This window comes from Amblyomma maculatum, chromosome 1 (genome assembly GCF_055883805.1).
Source record: "Amblyomma maculatum isolate TAMU_Amacu chromosome 1, ASM5588380v1, whole genome shotgun sequence".
Taxonomy (NCBI): Eukaryota; Metazoa; Arthropoda; class Arachnida; order Ixodida; family Ixodidae; genus Amblyomma; species Amblyomma maculatum.
Window position 1 is genome coordinate 259,576,786 of NC_139344.1, and position 16,860 is coordinate 259,593,645.

Here is a 16,860-nt window from a genome sequence, read left to right on the forward strand (position 1 = left end):
TTACAGCTAATTGCAAAATTGTGAATAAATATTAAAATAGATGCTATAGCCACAAGTCATATATCGTTGGATAGCTTATGCCAAGTCCAACAGCACCAGACTAGCTGCACGTTTTAATTATTTACCGATAATTGCTCTAGTTAATTACTGCTAATTGCATAATTGTGAATAGATATTAAAATGCATGCTATAGCTACAAGTCGTACATCGTTGGATAGCTTATGCCAAGTCCTACAGCACTGGATTAGCTGCACGTTTTAATTATTTACCGCTAATTGCGTTAGTTAATTACTGCTAATTGCATAATAGTGAATAGATATTAAAATGCATGCTATAACTACAAGTCGTATATCGTTGGATAGCTTATGCCAAGTCCAACAGCACTAGACTAGCTGCACGTTTTATTTACCGCTAACTGCGCTAATTAATTAATGCTAATTGCAATAATATTAGTTTAGTACAACTGTACTCCATATAAGCTACACCACGATATATGACTTGAAAGGATAACATTCAAATCAGGTTTATTCACAATTGACTAATTAGCGGTAATTAATTAAGACGTGCAGTTAGTCTAGAGCACTTGTACTCGGCATAAGCTATTCAACGGTATATGACTTGTAGTCAGTGCATGTATTTTAATAGTTATAGGCAATTATCTAATTAGCATAATTAATTAGTTATTAGGTCGAGCCAGTGCACTTATACTCGACATACGCTATCTAACGACATATGACTCGATGATGTGTAAAGTCTAAAGTTCATTAGCAGTTAATTAATTCACCATGTTTAATTAAGACTTGCAATTAATTAAGGCTTGTTCAGCTGGTAGCCCACAACATTGCATTAGAACTTAAAAATGCTTTAAGCACTTGAAACACACTGGCGACGCCCGCGAATAGCGCTTCCAATCGTTTGGCAGGTCAATTCTTGCCCACCACAAGATGGCCGCCGCAGGCTTCACCCTAGTCCATTAAACTTCCACTCCAGCAGTTTTTTTATATCCTCCTTGTCCGAAACGCTCTTGCAGCGCTACATACCGTAGCATAGTTTTAATTACTTCACAGGCTGTCTTTAAATGCTAGAAGAAAAAAAAAATGACCATGTAGGAGATAGTCATGGACAAAATTTTCCGATATTCCGCAGTGCCATTTCAAAGCTGCCTCCCAGGCACTAAGCGGTCCAGTGCGCGCGTCGACGTTGTGCTGGGCGAATGCGCATGCGCGTCCTATATGTATCGCGTCACTTCCTGGTCCCTCGTTTTGCGGGAGGAGGATGAATAAACAAGTTTATTGTCGATATAAATGTGCCTATTTCGCGGTTGGGCTTGAGTAGTCGCTTTTTCTATGCTCGCGCTGCTGAAGCCACGCGGCCGTCCTGCTGGGCGTACAGCCACTGGACAAGAAGTTGTTCTTTTGCTAGTGGTGCCCAGAACGTGTTTGTTTTCCTTTACCAGATATATGTTTCGTGTCAATAAATACGTTGCTTAAGGATTCCTTCTCTGTTTTCGGCACGCCAAATGGGAATTGTTGCTTCCGATCGTTGCGCGCTAACGCTCGAAATTAAAGTATGCGGACCAAGTTTCTTTGTCGAGACTAAGTCCCCATCTTAACGGGCACTTTCTAAAAACGAGGCCTGTATCGCAAGCAAGAAGTTGGAAATGATTAGCAAACGAAAAGGGAAACAGACCATGCTCCACCTATTTTATAAAAATTTGCTGGTGGTTAAACTTTGGTTAACACTGGAGGGAAGCGAAAACTCCATGTACTACATGGCTACGCTCATTGTCAAGCTTGGATTAAACACGTTGTGCGTTTTTCTTAACGTAAAGCCCTTTCTTCATCGATCTCTTGGCATGCCGCCTTTTCAGGGCCTCACTCCGACATGCCTTCGCATTCCGACGCGCTATCGTAGCAGTGTGTTCGTCCTCCTCCATCTCGCGCAGTGTTGTAACCCAGGGGGCTCCTAATTATATACGTATCGCCCCTCTACTTCCACGTCACACTGACGTCACCTCACGTGACCTTGACAGTGGTCACAGGCTATTGTGGCCTACGTGACTATGCCCAGTCACATGACGACCGCCAGGCTTAACACAGGAGTTTGACCTCTAAGTATCATGACCTTGACGTCGTCAGTGGTCACGTGACTATGCCCCAAAGTCATATGGCCACCACCAGGCTTAACACAGAAGTTTGACTTCTAAATCTTCTGACCTTGACCTTGGCAGAGGTCATGGACCATTTTGTGGGCTACGTGACTATGCCCAAAAGTCACATGGCGACCAGCAGAAGTTTGACCTTTAAATCCCGTGACCTTGACCTAGGTTATGGGCCACTTGGTGGCCTTCGTGACTATGCACCATAGTCACATGGCGACCACTAGGCTTAACACAAAAGTTTGACCTCTAAGTCTCGTGACTTTGACCTTGGCAGTGGTCACGGGCCATTTGGTGGCCTACGTGCCTATGCCCCAATTACATGGCGACCACCAGGTCTTAACACAGAAGTTTGACCTCGACATCTTCCTAAAGGTGAAAACCGTGCATACCCGACGGCTCGATTTACCTGCCGTAGTGACGCTTTCGCTTCAAAAGATGCGATATAAAGGCCCCTCGTGATCGCGCGCTGCTATCGCTATCGGATGGCTGATCAGGAGGGCAAGAGCAGGCTTATAGGAGGCGCATGCAACTATCATCGCCCAGCGCAATCTCGATTCAGTGACTCTAATCTCGATGCACGCACTGCGCCACCTAGTATATCGGCCGCCGCTTTAGAACGGCGGTCTGCCGTCACCAAAATTTTAAAGCGAAAACTTTTAATGGCACATACTGTCGGCGTCCGTCCAGTCACACTGTAGATGCCAATCAAACTATCTCATGATGACCTCATCAGAAAAATAAAAATCCTGTCTCCACCGGGAATCGAACCTCGATCCCTCGGATCCCCAACCGAGCGCTTTAACCAACTACGCTTGGGATCCTGAAAAGCATGTCCTACTTCTGCTTGTCTACAGTGAGGATGATAGCAGCGATAACAATGACGCTGGAATTAGTGATAATGACAAGGATGATAGTAGCGATGATAATGAGTTGATATTGATAATAAGAGCAAACGTGATGCTCCCTATGCAGCAGTAACGCCCAGGCTTTCGCATTTCTGCAGTGTATACGCTCAAGAGTGCTCTCGGAAATTTTTTGTCCACACTGTATAAGTTACTAGAAAACAAAGTGTCGATTGTTTCTGAACCCCCTTTCGAAATTAATGGAGATGGCTTGGCCCTGAACTGAATATTAAATATTTTGCATAATTCATCTTAGTTAACTAAATCATGGAACATAAAAAAACAGTCAGGGCTAATACATGTCACTCAACAATATGTCGTTGGTGCTCCGCTGCAGTGCTCCGCTTATTTTAAATAATCGTTTCAAGTTACGGCAAACACCCTGTATATATCAGAGATGAAATGACATTCTAAGTGGTATGCACTGGCGCACAGCCGCGCCGCGGCGTCGCGGTGCACCGACGTCGCCCGCCATTTGAGCGGTGCACGTAGCAGACGACCTAGTGCATTGCTGATGAGAATGTTGTGTCTCGTGCTGGTGCGGGCCTCATGGTTGCAGCACATCGTTTGCGACTCGGTGTGTGCTGCTGGCCACGGCCCCGCGGTGGCGTTTGGACGACAAAATGTTTAAACTGATGCGCGTTGCAGCCAGTTAGGAAACAATGGTTCATGATGGTGTTCTGAGCAGTTTACGGCTGCACGAACCGGTCACGAAACGGATGCAACGATGAAAATTTGCCGCCATGTGGGGTTCTCGATATAAAAGCCAAGGCAGTGAGGGTGCTCGAAGACTATAGCGTTTTCGGTAAAGCGGTGAGCTGCATGGCTGAAACGAATTCGTAGAGAGGACCCGAACGACTCGGTGACCCACTACCGCGTGTGTGGTGCGCATTTCATAACAGTTGAGCGAAGTGTCAGGAGAGAGGCAAAATCGAAGGCCTTCCATTTTGAAGCTCTGACGAATGCATTTGGTCCTATGCATGGTGCTTCGAACTTTAATTGACGATCTGGATACTACATGGGCGAGGGGCACCCGACTGGGCGCCGAGTTTGACTACAAGACGACGGCGCTTTTTGGGGAGGCTGCAAATGACAGGTGCGAATCAAAATTTTACACGGATATATGGGATGAAGAGGGAGGGAGAAGGAAGCAATCGAACCGCTGATTTGTGGAATCCGACGACACAGGGTTGATTTCTTTTTTAGGTATACACACGATGTCGAGAACGGGCACGCGTAAGGTCTGTGATTACCGACCCCGGACCGTTTGCGGGGTCGGTTTACCACCGTCTCTAAGTGAAAAAAAAAAAAAAAAAGACCGCTCCAATGATAGAGCGTGCCTCCCATAAAACAGCCTTCGGCGTACAGTGGCCGTGGACAACTTGGCCATCAGCCTTAATAAGGAGCAATGGATGGAAGCATCGATCTTTCACGAAATTATTGCGAATGGCGCACCTGAAAACACATAGAGCAGAAAATGGCGAAATTTAACGCATGCTCAGGACTGGCTCGATGGAAGCAGCGGTCTTTCGCGAAATTACTGCGAATGGTGCACCTGAAAAAACACATAAAGCAGAAGCGTGGCGAAATTTAACGCATCCTCAGGAGTGGCTCGAAATACGTGGTTGGAAAAAACCTGTCCGATCACAACGACGTTACCATCGTGCAGCAATTTAACCTTTCGCTGCTTAATCAGACCACTCGCAATGTGATTGTGCTAGTGCAAAGAATTATGTTTTTTTTTTTTTTTCATCTTAACTTCTCTCTGGTGAAAAAGCTAGTGCTGCGGACAAAATAGTAGTATATGTGACCTGCATCCACACGTGGTTGATTTCCACATCGTCGGTCAACTCGTTGTTGGTCAGTGCAACAAGGGTCGTCGGCACCCCATTTCCTGACCTTTGCCACGTATCTGTCGCCGCGTTCAACGCTGGACAGACCTTTCGAGTACTCGCTCCTGTTTCATCACTTCCGCAGGTCAGGCGCAGTGCTATTGACAAGGCAGCACACTTTTTGCTGCCACACGATCCGCATAAAAAGCACTGCGACCACGAGACCCGATACTCGCACCAGCAGAATGCACTAGGTCGTCTGTGCAGAACACCATCATGAATCGTTTTTCCCAACTAGCTGCAACGCGCAGTAATCCAAACGTTTTGCTGTCCAAACGCCACCTGTGTGACCGTGGCCGGCAGTGCGCACCACGAGTTACAAAGCGCAACAACCACGAGACCCGCACCAGCAATGCGCTGATGCTGGGTACGTGCACCGCCAAAATGGCGAGCGGTGTCGTAGCCCCGCAGCGCCGTGGCGGCTGTGGGCCAGTGCATACCACCTATAGAATAAACACTGCTATCGGTTCGAATAAACCCTCTTATAGGTGCATTCAAAATTCTCCAACATGAGTGCTCGAGCAGAATATCGATATTTAATCTCAGCTCATCGTTACATGTTTAAATATTGTAACATGCTGTTACTTAGAAGTACAAAATACAAAAGCGCAAAAGTGCAGAGAAGTACTGCAGCGGCTGAAAGAGCGCACCAAGAACCGGCCTACACTTCAACATCCTATATGCCTACTGCATATGTTCTTTCTTCTACATCTAACACACTGGTCAATATTAAAAATTTTAATATTCTTGGGTCGCCACTTTTCGTCACATTTTTATCCAAATATTGTGTTTCTGAATTAAAATTCAGCTGCAAGTGGTCAATATATTTTAGAGAGACAGTCTACTGCCGGAGGCGAGTGTAAAAAAATTGTAACAGTTGTTACTATCAGTACAGGATGCAATAGCGCAAACGCGCAGATAAGTATTGCAGCGGCTGAACGATCGCATCAAGAACGGGACTACACTGGAACGTTCTATATACCTACTGCATATGTTCTTTCGTCTTCCACATCTAACACACTGGTCAATATTACAAATTTTAATATTTTTGGATCGCTACTTTTCGACGCATTTTTCCACCAAAATTGTGATCCTGAATTGAAATTCAGCTGCAAGCGGTCAATACATTTACAGTCTACGGCCGGAGACGAGTGCAGCGCAAGGCGAAATTAATTTGGCCGCCCTGTGTGATCCTTGGAACGCCCCTGATTCCTCGAGCGAAAGAGAGCGAGAGCGGGAAAGAGAGAGTCAGGGAGGCTCAGAGAGAGGGAGAGGGAAAGACAGATTATTTCCCTTTCTTACTACTCTCTTTCTAGAGAGGGAGAGAGCAGAGAGCCAGAGAGTATTTCTCTCTATAGAAGAGAGTCTCTCTATTCTCTTTCTCATAGGGAGAGGGAGGTGGAGTCGAGAGGAGGGAGAGTGGGGTAGGGGCAGAGGGAGAGAGGAGATGGAAAGAGGAAGAGGATGAGAGGTAGAGGAAAAGAGCCTCACTGTCTCTCTCTAGAGAGAGATCCTCTCTTTGTGTCTAGAGAGAGAGAGAGAGACCCTCCCTCTTTCTCATCACTATCATTACCTACCCCTTAGTGGCATATCTTACACTTGGTGGCAGTATGGAGGAAAGAACTAGTGGTTTAACCAGGAATTTATATTGTTACAATGTAATAAGAAGGGGTGTTTATTTACAGTGCTGATGTAGCGGAACAAGATGAAGCCTACTAGCGCCCAGAAACCAACGCTTCTTCCTCCTCTTCTGCCACACCATCACAACCCTTCATCGTCGTCAGTAGCGTGACATTTCCCCCCTACTCAGACGAAGCCCTCTGGGCGTGTTCGTGAGTCGTGCGAGGCTGACACGGCTTCAAGCGGGCAACATGACATAGTTCGGTTTTGGCAGACCGGCGACCCGATGCTGTCAAGCGGGCTATTGCATAAGTTAAATCACTAATGCATTTGACAACCACATATGGGCCGTTGTGATGGTGTGGCAGAAGAGGAGGAAGAAGCGTGACAATATTTTAGATTTATCTGGATTTAAACATCACTTGTTCTACAATTACAGTGTCAATCACCCGTGAGTGTTACCACTTTTCATTTTGTATTTCACTTATTTCCCGTTTTATTTCCTTTCCTCTACCCCTCAAATCAATTTTTTTTTCTTATGCAAGTGTACTTAAAAAAAAAAATTCTTTGCTACCCAATTCTTGGCCGATCCCCCTCTGTGGGTATGTGCCATAAGTAATTTCGACAACAACAACAACAACAACAACAACAACAACAACAACAACAACAACAACAACAACAACAAAAGTCGGGTTTTTACAGATGGTGGCGCCATACTGTATCCTTTCGTTGCCACTAACGCTTCATTTGTTTGGATCGTCTGAAGTGAATACATTACATTTATGACTGTGCCACACCGTCATGCAGACAGGTATTTGTGTTCATATCAACTTGAGCCAGCCTGCTGCTTTCTTTTTCAATAAATTACAGCTATTTTTATTCCTTATTCTTGCTTGATTCACTTTTAAAATGCCTTCGGAACAGAAAACCATACAACGAAGGACGCCACTATATACTTGTAGCGGCGCTGCTCGGCACTGCTATCAGCAGCGCCGCTGTAGAAAAAAAGAAAAAAAAAACGATTGTTGGCATCTGCAGTAGATGTCACCAGGTTTATTAAGTTTATTTATAATTTAATCTTATTTGAAGCCGACTTGGCACTCTTAAATAAAATTTTAACAAAATCTGTGCATCTTGGTTAAATACACCCTCTGCACGTAACTTGAGCGACGTGGCAGTTGCTGTGTCAGTAGAGCTGCATGGAGTTACTATACTAGCTACAAGTCGTGTCCATAACGTCAGTATTTGCCGACACGGACTACCAGAGAGAAAACGAGACTGTTATATTTAAAAATTAAGCTTTAACTGGTTATGCTGTGTTTCACACTCCACGCTGGGTAGGTGTCCAATGAAGCAACAAAAATGTATATATATTGCTGAAAAGTTCAGTAGACTGTCCCTTTAACTGATTATTTAAATCCAGCAAGTGTTATAAAAAAAATCTGGCCATATCGAGCAACGCTGGGGTCTTCACACTTTCCTCGCGTATTTTTGCGGAAGCCCCCTTGCAAAAGCCTCTTGAGCGCGACGGACAACCGCGCGTTGAGCGAGCTTTTGGTTTCCAGGCTACCGCAATCTTTCCTGCCTTCTCCTAATCTAATTTACCCTCCGCAACTCTGTTTCTACTTTCATACATCTCAGAGTACCACGCAGGCTTCCCTCTCCTCGACTTTTATTTGTTTATAGCTAGTAGTGTTATTCCGGCAAAGACAGAGCGACGTTGCGGAGAATGTAGAAAAGATTAAAAAAGCAACCACGCAAAAACAAAAAGGGAAAAATACAGATTTTAATTCTGCAATTCGTTTACAAAATTAGTGAACATGGCAAGGTGTCAACGCAGCTCGGAGACTATAACAACGCAATTTCGTAACTTCTCCTTGTCAGGTAGCATCTCGAGGGAACTAAAGATGAAAACTGTGGCAGTGCAATCCTTTAATAAATATCATGAGGTCTAAAAATGCTTGCTGGAAAAGAATTTTATTACCTGTCAAAAACGAGTGCGAGTGAATATTGGGACTCATGCATGTGCTCGGATAGACTCCGTTTCACAAAGTGTTCGAACCGCTACGGTAAGGGCGATATGGGCCATTCAGGGCGGCGCGCATACATGAATGTGTTTCTGTCCTCATGTGAGCACATTCATGTAATGCGCGCCACGTTGATTTGTCCCGGACCGCCCTTACCTTTCCTTGTGCCGCAAACCACCTGTGAAACGAAGTATGTGTCTCGTGGTGCTTTTGCTAAAACAGAGATTTCAGGATTACGGTTTACTTTTTCTTTGGAGAGACATTCGTAAAAAAAAAAAAAATGGCTGTGGTTCAGCTTTGGTTAAACCTAGTGTGAAGCGATAGCTGAGGCATGGTTACACATGGTAAAGCTCTTTATTCAGCAGAAACTTTTTATTTGGCTATGGGCGGCGCTTCGCAAGACGTTCCAGCGTTTCCGTCGCTCTTTTGGCGTTAGCCCCTTCTCTTCTCCTCCGTAAACTTTCAGCTCGCAACGCAATGTCCTCCGTATCGTCAGATGCAGCCAACCGACAATCGCACGAGCACGGATGCTCGGTTGCTCTTCCTCCGAGTCCATGGCGCTTCCCCCGACCGAGGCGCACGGCGCGCCTCTATATATCATAGCTAGTTCGTAGCGCAGAGTAGGACAGGACACATGAAGAAACAAACAACACGAGTCCCGCTAACTTCAAACAAATTTTATTTCACACATGCAGCATATTTATACGCCAAAGACAAGCTATTACTTGTACTAACAGTATGGTTGTCTCAGAAACGAGAGTTCTTTATCACACAAGGAACAGGAGTGCTTACACATCTCTCTCCCGAAGCATTTATCTTTTGATCTTCAATTACCAGTCCACGAGCGCGAAACACATGACGAAGAGGAACGGGCGATTAAGCGCTCGTGTCGTTTCCTGTCCCTCTTCGTCTTGTGTTTCGCGCTGCTTTAAGATGAATTATTAGTTGCGTGGTCATGTCGCTTCTTTTTGCTTAGACATGCTTCCTACAATGCCAGGAGGGTGTAGTGTATGATATTCCACTTTCTGGTGATCGTTTGTACGTTGGCCAAACCGGTCGGTGTTATCAATCGCTTCAATGCCTAGATTGCCAGCAGGGTGATAGTCAAACGCACGGTCAGTTATTTAGTGGACGCCTGAGGGAGCACGCCGAGTCGTTGAGGGCATCCGCTCCTAAAGCAACCCCACCCTTCATTGCCGAGGTAGCTAAGAGGGCGAGCGCAGGTCACTTCCAAGAGTGTGAAATTCTCAAGAACCATCGCGATCATCATATGCGTGGAATTATCGAAGCGTTCGCAGTCAGCATAAGGTGTGCCGACTGCATTATCGCACCTTCGGTTAGCTCGCTCTAGCTGAAGAGATCGCTTACCTATATTCCTAACAGAGCCTTAGGGTCATAGCAGTTGTAGGTACCTTCGCGTGTATTTTTTATGTGTGTGCGTAGGTGTTTACAATTGTTCTTATTATTGCTCCGTTTGCAATAAAACATTAGTTGCTAGTAGCGTTCGTGTTGTCTTCCTTCCGGTTATTTCGCTTTACACGTCCTGCACAATTCTTCCTAATTTCGACTAGAATGAGCAGTAACTTGAGTTATTTCTCTGACCCACTCTGCACGCTTGCTATCTCTTAACGTTGCACCTACCATTTCCGTTCCATAGCTCTCTGCATATCCTCAACTTAGGCACAGCCCTTTTCGTTAGCCTCCAAGGTTCGGACTCATAAGTACCACTAAGATGCAACTGTTATATATTTTCCTCTTGAGGGATACTGGCAAGCTGCTAGTCCTAACCTGCGAGTACTTGCCAAATGCGCTCCAGCCCAATATTATTCTCCTAGTTATTTCCCTTTCGTGGCCCTGACTTGAAGTTACTATACCTGTCCTAAGTAGATATATTCGCCTACCACATCCAGCGCTTCCCTACCTACATTAAGCTGCTGTTTCTTTCCCAGGCTGTTCAACATTACCTTAGTCTTCTGCATATTAATCATTAGGCCTGCCTTTCTACTTCTCCTGTTTAGATCGTTAATAATTAGTTGCAATTGGTCCCCTGAGTTACTTAACAAAGCAACGTCATCAGCGTATCGCAGATTCCATCGACCCTGACGCCTAACCGCTCTCATTCTATGTCTTTGAATACACCCTAGCTGTAAATAGCACTGGGGAGATCGTGTCTCCTTGCCTAACACCTTTCTTAATTGGAATTTTGTCAGTTCTTTATGCAGAGATATGGTTGCTGTGCAGCCACTGTAGATATATTTCAGTACTGATTTCAGTACCCTGATTTCGCAATGTCTGTATGACCGCCGAGGTTCCTACTGAGTCAAATGCTTTTTCGTAATCAATGAATGCTATGTATAAGGGTTGGTTATATTCCGAGCATTTTTCTATCACCTGGTTGATGGTATGGATATGATCGATAGTAGAGTAACCTTTTCGAAACCCTGCTTGATCCTTTGCTTGATTGCAGTCTAAGGTTGTCCTCACTCTATTAGCGATTACCTTAGTAAATATCTTGTACGGAACGGGTAGTAAGCTGATTGGTCTGTAATTTTACAAGTCCTCAGCGTCCCCTTTCTTGTGAATTAAGATAATGTTAGCGTTCTTCCATGATTGAGGTACCTTCGATGTCACCGGGCATTGCGTATACAGGGGCCACTTTTTCTAGCATGATATCCCTTCCGTCTTTCAAAAATCTGTAGTTACCTGATCTTCCCCAACTGCTTTCCCCCATTTCATAGCTTCTAAGACATTCTGATCCTCGTCCCTCGTTAAAGGCAGAACATCTGCATGCTCCTCACTACAGCCAAACTCATTTTTGTCCTGACTACTTTGGCTACCTTAGAGGTCCGGAACCCCTCGGCTACCTTTATTATTTTGTCCAAGTTAGTAATGACATTGCCCGTCTTGTCCCTGAGTGCATAGATCTGATTTTTGCATGTCTAATTTCCTCTTTATCGCTTTCAGGTTGCGACCGTTCTTTAAAACATGCTAAAATTTCCCCATGTCATGCTCCCTTATGTCGGCCACCTTGCGCTTATTGAGTAGCTTTAATATCTTTGCTACTGTTATATGCTGTCTGTTTGGTTGGACGCTTTCATACTTTGGCGTTTCTTAATCAGATCTTTCATCTCCTCAGATAGTTGACCGTTATCCTCTATAACATTTCTACCCCCTCCTTCTACCGCACACTAAGTAATGACATATCTATGTCACCGCTGCCATCACCGTGGTATATGTAATGACGAGTTGTTGCAATAATTGTAGTTATTGATGAACTAATTGAAGAAATGAAAATAATGAAAAAGGGGGTTCAAATGTGTAAAAATGCTCAAAATGAAAAGCCAATGCTAGATGATGCTAATTGAGAAAAATTAGTGTGCGTAATTAATCACTCGATTAATTGAAATTAATAAAAAAAAGAAAAAGGGGTATTCAGAGGTGTAAAAACTTTGAAAATGAAAAGCCAATGCTTGATGATTTTAATTTAGAGTGTGATTGATCAATCAATTAATAACTGAATTTGGAAGGATTAAAAATTGGTAAGGGAGGCTTCAAAGGTGCTATACCGCTCAGAATGATAAGTTAATGTTTGATGATGGTAATTAAGAAAATTTAGAGTGTGTAGTTAATTATTTGAAATAATTGAAAAAATAAATAATTGGAAAAGGAGGGCTCAAATACGTCAAAATGTTAAGAATGAAAAGCCAATGCTTGACGATGGTAATTAGAAAAATGTAGAGTATTTTGATAAATTAATTAATTGAAATAATTGAAAAAAACAAAACAAAATCCATTCGGAGTGTCAAGCTGTTGAGAATGAAAAGACAATGTTTGCTGATGCTAAGTAAAAATAAAAAATGAAAAAAAAAATATCGCGTGTGGGAAACGATATCGCTTCACGCCCTTTGGCGGAGCTTAAGTATGCCCTATAGTTTTTGTTGCAGCGCTGCCTAAACTAGCAGTGAATATTTACTAGTTGCTCATTTCCTCTTAGTATGTACCAATACTGCAACGAAGGGCACTGATGCGAAACGCCGTGTGCAATGAGAAGCTGTCACTCGCTGTCGTCTCGTCGTGAGAGTGCCCGATGATCAAGGAGGCATCATGGAGGCATCGAAAGCAGCCGCAAGGAAGCTGTCACTGTGACATTTCTGTGAGCCGCCCGACATGGCGTACGCGTCTTGAGCACATATGAGAAATAAACCAGCGCACCCGTCCCAACCAGCACGGCCGCACTAATTAACGTAGCACACCATATCTTCCGGAACATGTATATACTAATTGTATGATATGCAGCGGGATACGATCTCTGGCTTCGAAGTGGACTTCTCGGTTTCGCTTCATTTCACTGGAGGAGACAGCCACTATTGTTTCCGGTTTCATAATGACATCCGTGAAACAATATATGCGCAATAAATACCATACCTCCCTCATAATGGCTGAGTGGTTAGGGCTCTGCTATTGTGCCAGTGGACCCGGGTTCGATCCTGGCCGCGGCGGCCGCGTTCCGACGGAGGCGAAACACAATTCGCCCTTGTACTGAGCGATGTCAGCGCGCGTCAGAGAACCCTATGGGGTCAAAATTCGCCACAACCTTTAACTACGGCGTAAACCACAGCTCGAGTCGGTTTGGGACGTCAAACCTTATAAATAAAAGCAAACCTCCGAAATTGGTACTGCACCTATTCTTTCTCAATAAATTAACAAAAAGGGAGAACAGGATGTCCGTGTCGTTTCGCGCCTGTATTGTCCAACATCACGCCAGGATAATCCCCTCTCCGATTGTTCCTCCCCAGCCGAGTGAAAATCCCGGCAAAATACAAAGAGAAACGATCTAGTGAGCGATGCTTGCAATATGAAGCAATGATCAGCTCAGCAGTCGCGGGCCACGATGAGATATCATTTCGCCGATGTGAACAAGAAATGAGCGCGAATGTAGAGTCGCGGCTATCATGGATCTGAGGATGGCCTGTGGCGACGCCGGCAGAAATGCTCCGTTCACAGACGGCGCCGCCCTAATTTGCTATTCAAATTTGTCAAATCAGTGCCGGTTTCCCGCTACCCCTCCATCGTTTGCGCGCGCTAACGACTCCGCGGCGGCTGCGCTCGACCGCCAGAGCGCCGAAGCGGGGCATTGGGAGGAGGGAAAGCACTGTCCACGGGAGCGCGCGAAGCACGCGGCTGTTACAGCACTAAAGCCAGGGTTTATATGAGTCCCCCCCTCTTCCCTTTTTATTTATTTATTTATTTATTTATTTATTTATTTATTTATTTTTTCTTTTTTTTTTTTCTTTTTTTGCTCTGCATCGACAACTCACAGAACCACCGTGCCATCCGAGCCGATAATGGGACGCGGTCGCGTTGTGCTCCTCCAACAGGATGGTGCGTTCTATTCCGGGCGTTTCATTAGGCTCGGCGAGTGAACTCTGGCGAAGCTGCCACCGACCAACGATGGTCGCCCCACCGCTTCATCAATCATGGCGAGGCTGCGCTGCCTGAAAGACGCTTCGGCCATTCCTCCTAATCGCGACCAGCTATGCCGCGGTGACGGCGAAACGTGCGTGGCGTGCCCGTAGTGCTCCGACGGCTGAGTACGGCAATGCGTCGGTGAAAATAAACTTGTTGAATAGCCAGTCAAGGGGCTGACACGTTATTCCCTTGTTTCCTGCGTGCAACTGGGTCATCAGTGAAAGACGTCCGAAGTTCACGCCAATAGGGCTATACCACCCTGGTCTCTTTATGCCTCTTAACTCACATGCAAACGTTATAGAAAAAAAAAAAAAAATCAGTAGTAATGCTTTACTAGCAAATTATTTTATCTGCAGCGCGTGTATTCCGCTCACGCTAGAATTTACTAAGGCATGTCGTTTCGCCCAGTGCACTCAACGGAAAGGTTCAAAAGGAACTTTTACTGATCAGTCCTTGACCAAGTTGCCTACTTCTGGAAAGACCGGCCACTGAATCTTTTTTTCTTTTTTTCATGTGTAGGCTTCCCGCGTCCCATAACGCTAATAAAACGAACACGCTGCCGGGCAAAAGAAATAGAGAAATGCAATGATATCAATGAAAGCCTGCACGTGCAGTGCAATTGAGTTCGCTTTTTTTTTTTTTTTTTTTTTTTTTACAGATAAGAAATGCAGATATGCTGACACTGCTAGCCATCAGGGCATGCGATTACCGCAATAAGCTGGATGCGATAATCGCAGATATGAAATAAAAAGGGGGAAAAAAAAGGAAAGATAATCGTAAAGACTCGTAAATGTACTGGGATCCACTTTTTTTTCCCCCCTTTTTTTTTCCTATTTAAAAGCGTCGGCTCTACCTTTATTGCAATGACAGACAACTCGTTAATTCGCCGTAAGAAGGCACGAATATAACTAGCATTGTATAGAATACGAGAAGAATATCCGCAACAAAAAGGGATCACATAAACCGGTAGCTTGTTTAGCACTCGCCGGCGAACAAGACTGTACGCGCATTTAAATAGCCTGGTGGTGGTATGTACTGCACACACTTCACACACCCGTACGGGTTTTTAGGTTGCACTCTTTACTTTCTTTTTTTTTCTTTTTTTTTTTTTTTTTGCTGCACAACTACAATGCAGGTTTTCTCTCGCGTAAAAACTAAACTCTTAATTACTTAAAGGTATGAGCGACACGATCACTAAGCCTTCAAATATAATTTATTCTCCCTATGAACCGAACAAGACATTTAAAAGCCGACCGGCATTTACATTCAGGTTTATCGCCCCCATGACCTTGAATTCGTGTTTCCGTGTGAATTTCAGATAGAAATAGTTTTGAGGAAATCTGCAGCGCTGCGGAGAAGGTTGTTTACGTTGCTCCGCATGTTATTGGAGATTGCGTTATTGCGTGTTGCACCTCCTTTCGTCCCGTACGAGAACGCTCGCAATTGTTGGCACGGTTGCCGCATTTGGAATCGTGCACTCGGGATCCTATCTTGACACGATAGCGCCGTCCTCAGTACAGCAACACTTGGAGAGTTGTTGTACCGAGGACGCCATAATAACACCGCTTCTTTCCACAACGCCTTCCGATGACTTTAACTTGGCCAGGCGTACAAAACTACAGTGCGTGAAGGAGGCACCGGTTTATGCATGCGTGAGGATTTGTCCTCTGGGAGAAGGAAGGCTTTAAAAAAAAAAAAAAATCGTTGGCACTCGGAGAGCCCCATTACCTGCAGTAGCCTAGGCTGAGGCGTGGTCGCCGATGCACGACCAGGCTGCGCGATCCAGCTGATGTTGGCTGGTCTTCATTGTCGTCGAGCTGCGGGTCTTCTTGGGGTCCGAAGCAGAGAGCGGGGGCCAAAACCTCGCTACCTATTTCACTGGAACCGGAACACACGCTTACCATATCCGAGTCGCAGGTTATCTTTCGAGTCGCACGTCTTCTCGCGCTACTGGAACGCGGGGGCAGGCTCGCGAGCCGCCGATATGCAGCTGTGCACGCGTGCCACGCACGTCAGGGCGTGCGCGTCGTGCACGGACGAGAGCCGCTTATCAGCGTGTTCCCAGGCGGCGATAAACGGCGCTGGACAATTAGAAACAATCGATCCGTCCGCGGGCTCTCGTGGAAATGAGCGCGCGAGGAGCACTTGACCCGACGCCGATAGCGATGTATCTGTCTCCTCCTCCAGCCGTACACAGGAGATGTCTGCGAGCGGGGAGAACGCGTGGTTCGCGCAGTGCGCGGATAGCGGCAGCAAACATGTAGCACCTTCGAGCAGAGGTGGAAGAAGAAGACAGCACCAGTGGAAAAGACTGGACTCGTCTTCGGTTTTCTAGGGAACCGACAAAAATCTGGAAGCCCAAGCTAACTTGTTTCATCAGACCCATACCGAGAAATTCTAGGCAATTGAATTTTTCGACCGAAAGTTGTTTATGAAAGCAACTGTTCCGAATGTTGTAGGCTTACGCATTGAGAATCAATGTGCCGTCAAACTTGCCATCAGTGCGTTTATAGCTTTCGGCTGTTTATCCTTATGGACGAATCCCACCAGTATTTATTTTTTATTTATATTTTTCGCATACAGACTTAACTGCTCGGTGCAGGACAAAATTTAAAAACAAGAATTCACTACGCATCGGCCGACTGCATAATTCTCACTAACGTTCTCACTCATTATCTTAGATACCGTCAAGGAAGCCTAACTTGAAGGGAATCAGCAGTATAGAGAATAGGACACCTCTGAGACTATTACGCCAGTGTACAGCTTCTCAAGCGGAGGTTTTGGGCGAG

The 16,860-nt window shown here is 45.2% G+C and overlaps 1 protein-coding gene across 1 annotated transcript in view; it reads right to left on the reverse strand.

Moving 5' to 3' along the window:
• LOC146206347 (unextended protein-like) overlaps positions 1-16,039 on the reverse strand; it is a 47,688-nt gene extending 31,649 nt beyond the window's left edge. The window contains exon 1 of the mRNA XM_084591022.1: positions 15,800-16,039. Coding sequence (XP_084447148.1) covers positions 15,800-15,975 — 176 coding nt within the window. The 5' untranslated portion in view covers positions 15,976-16,039. The remainder of the gene's footprint in view (positions 1-15,799) is intronic.
• Positions 16,040-16,860: the final 821 nt, after the last annotated feature.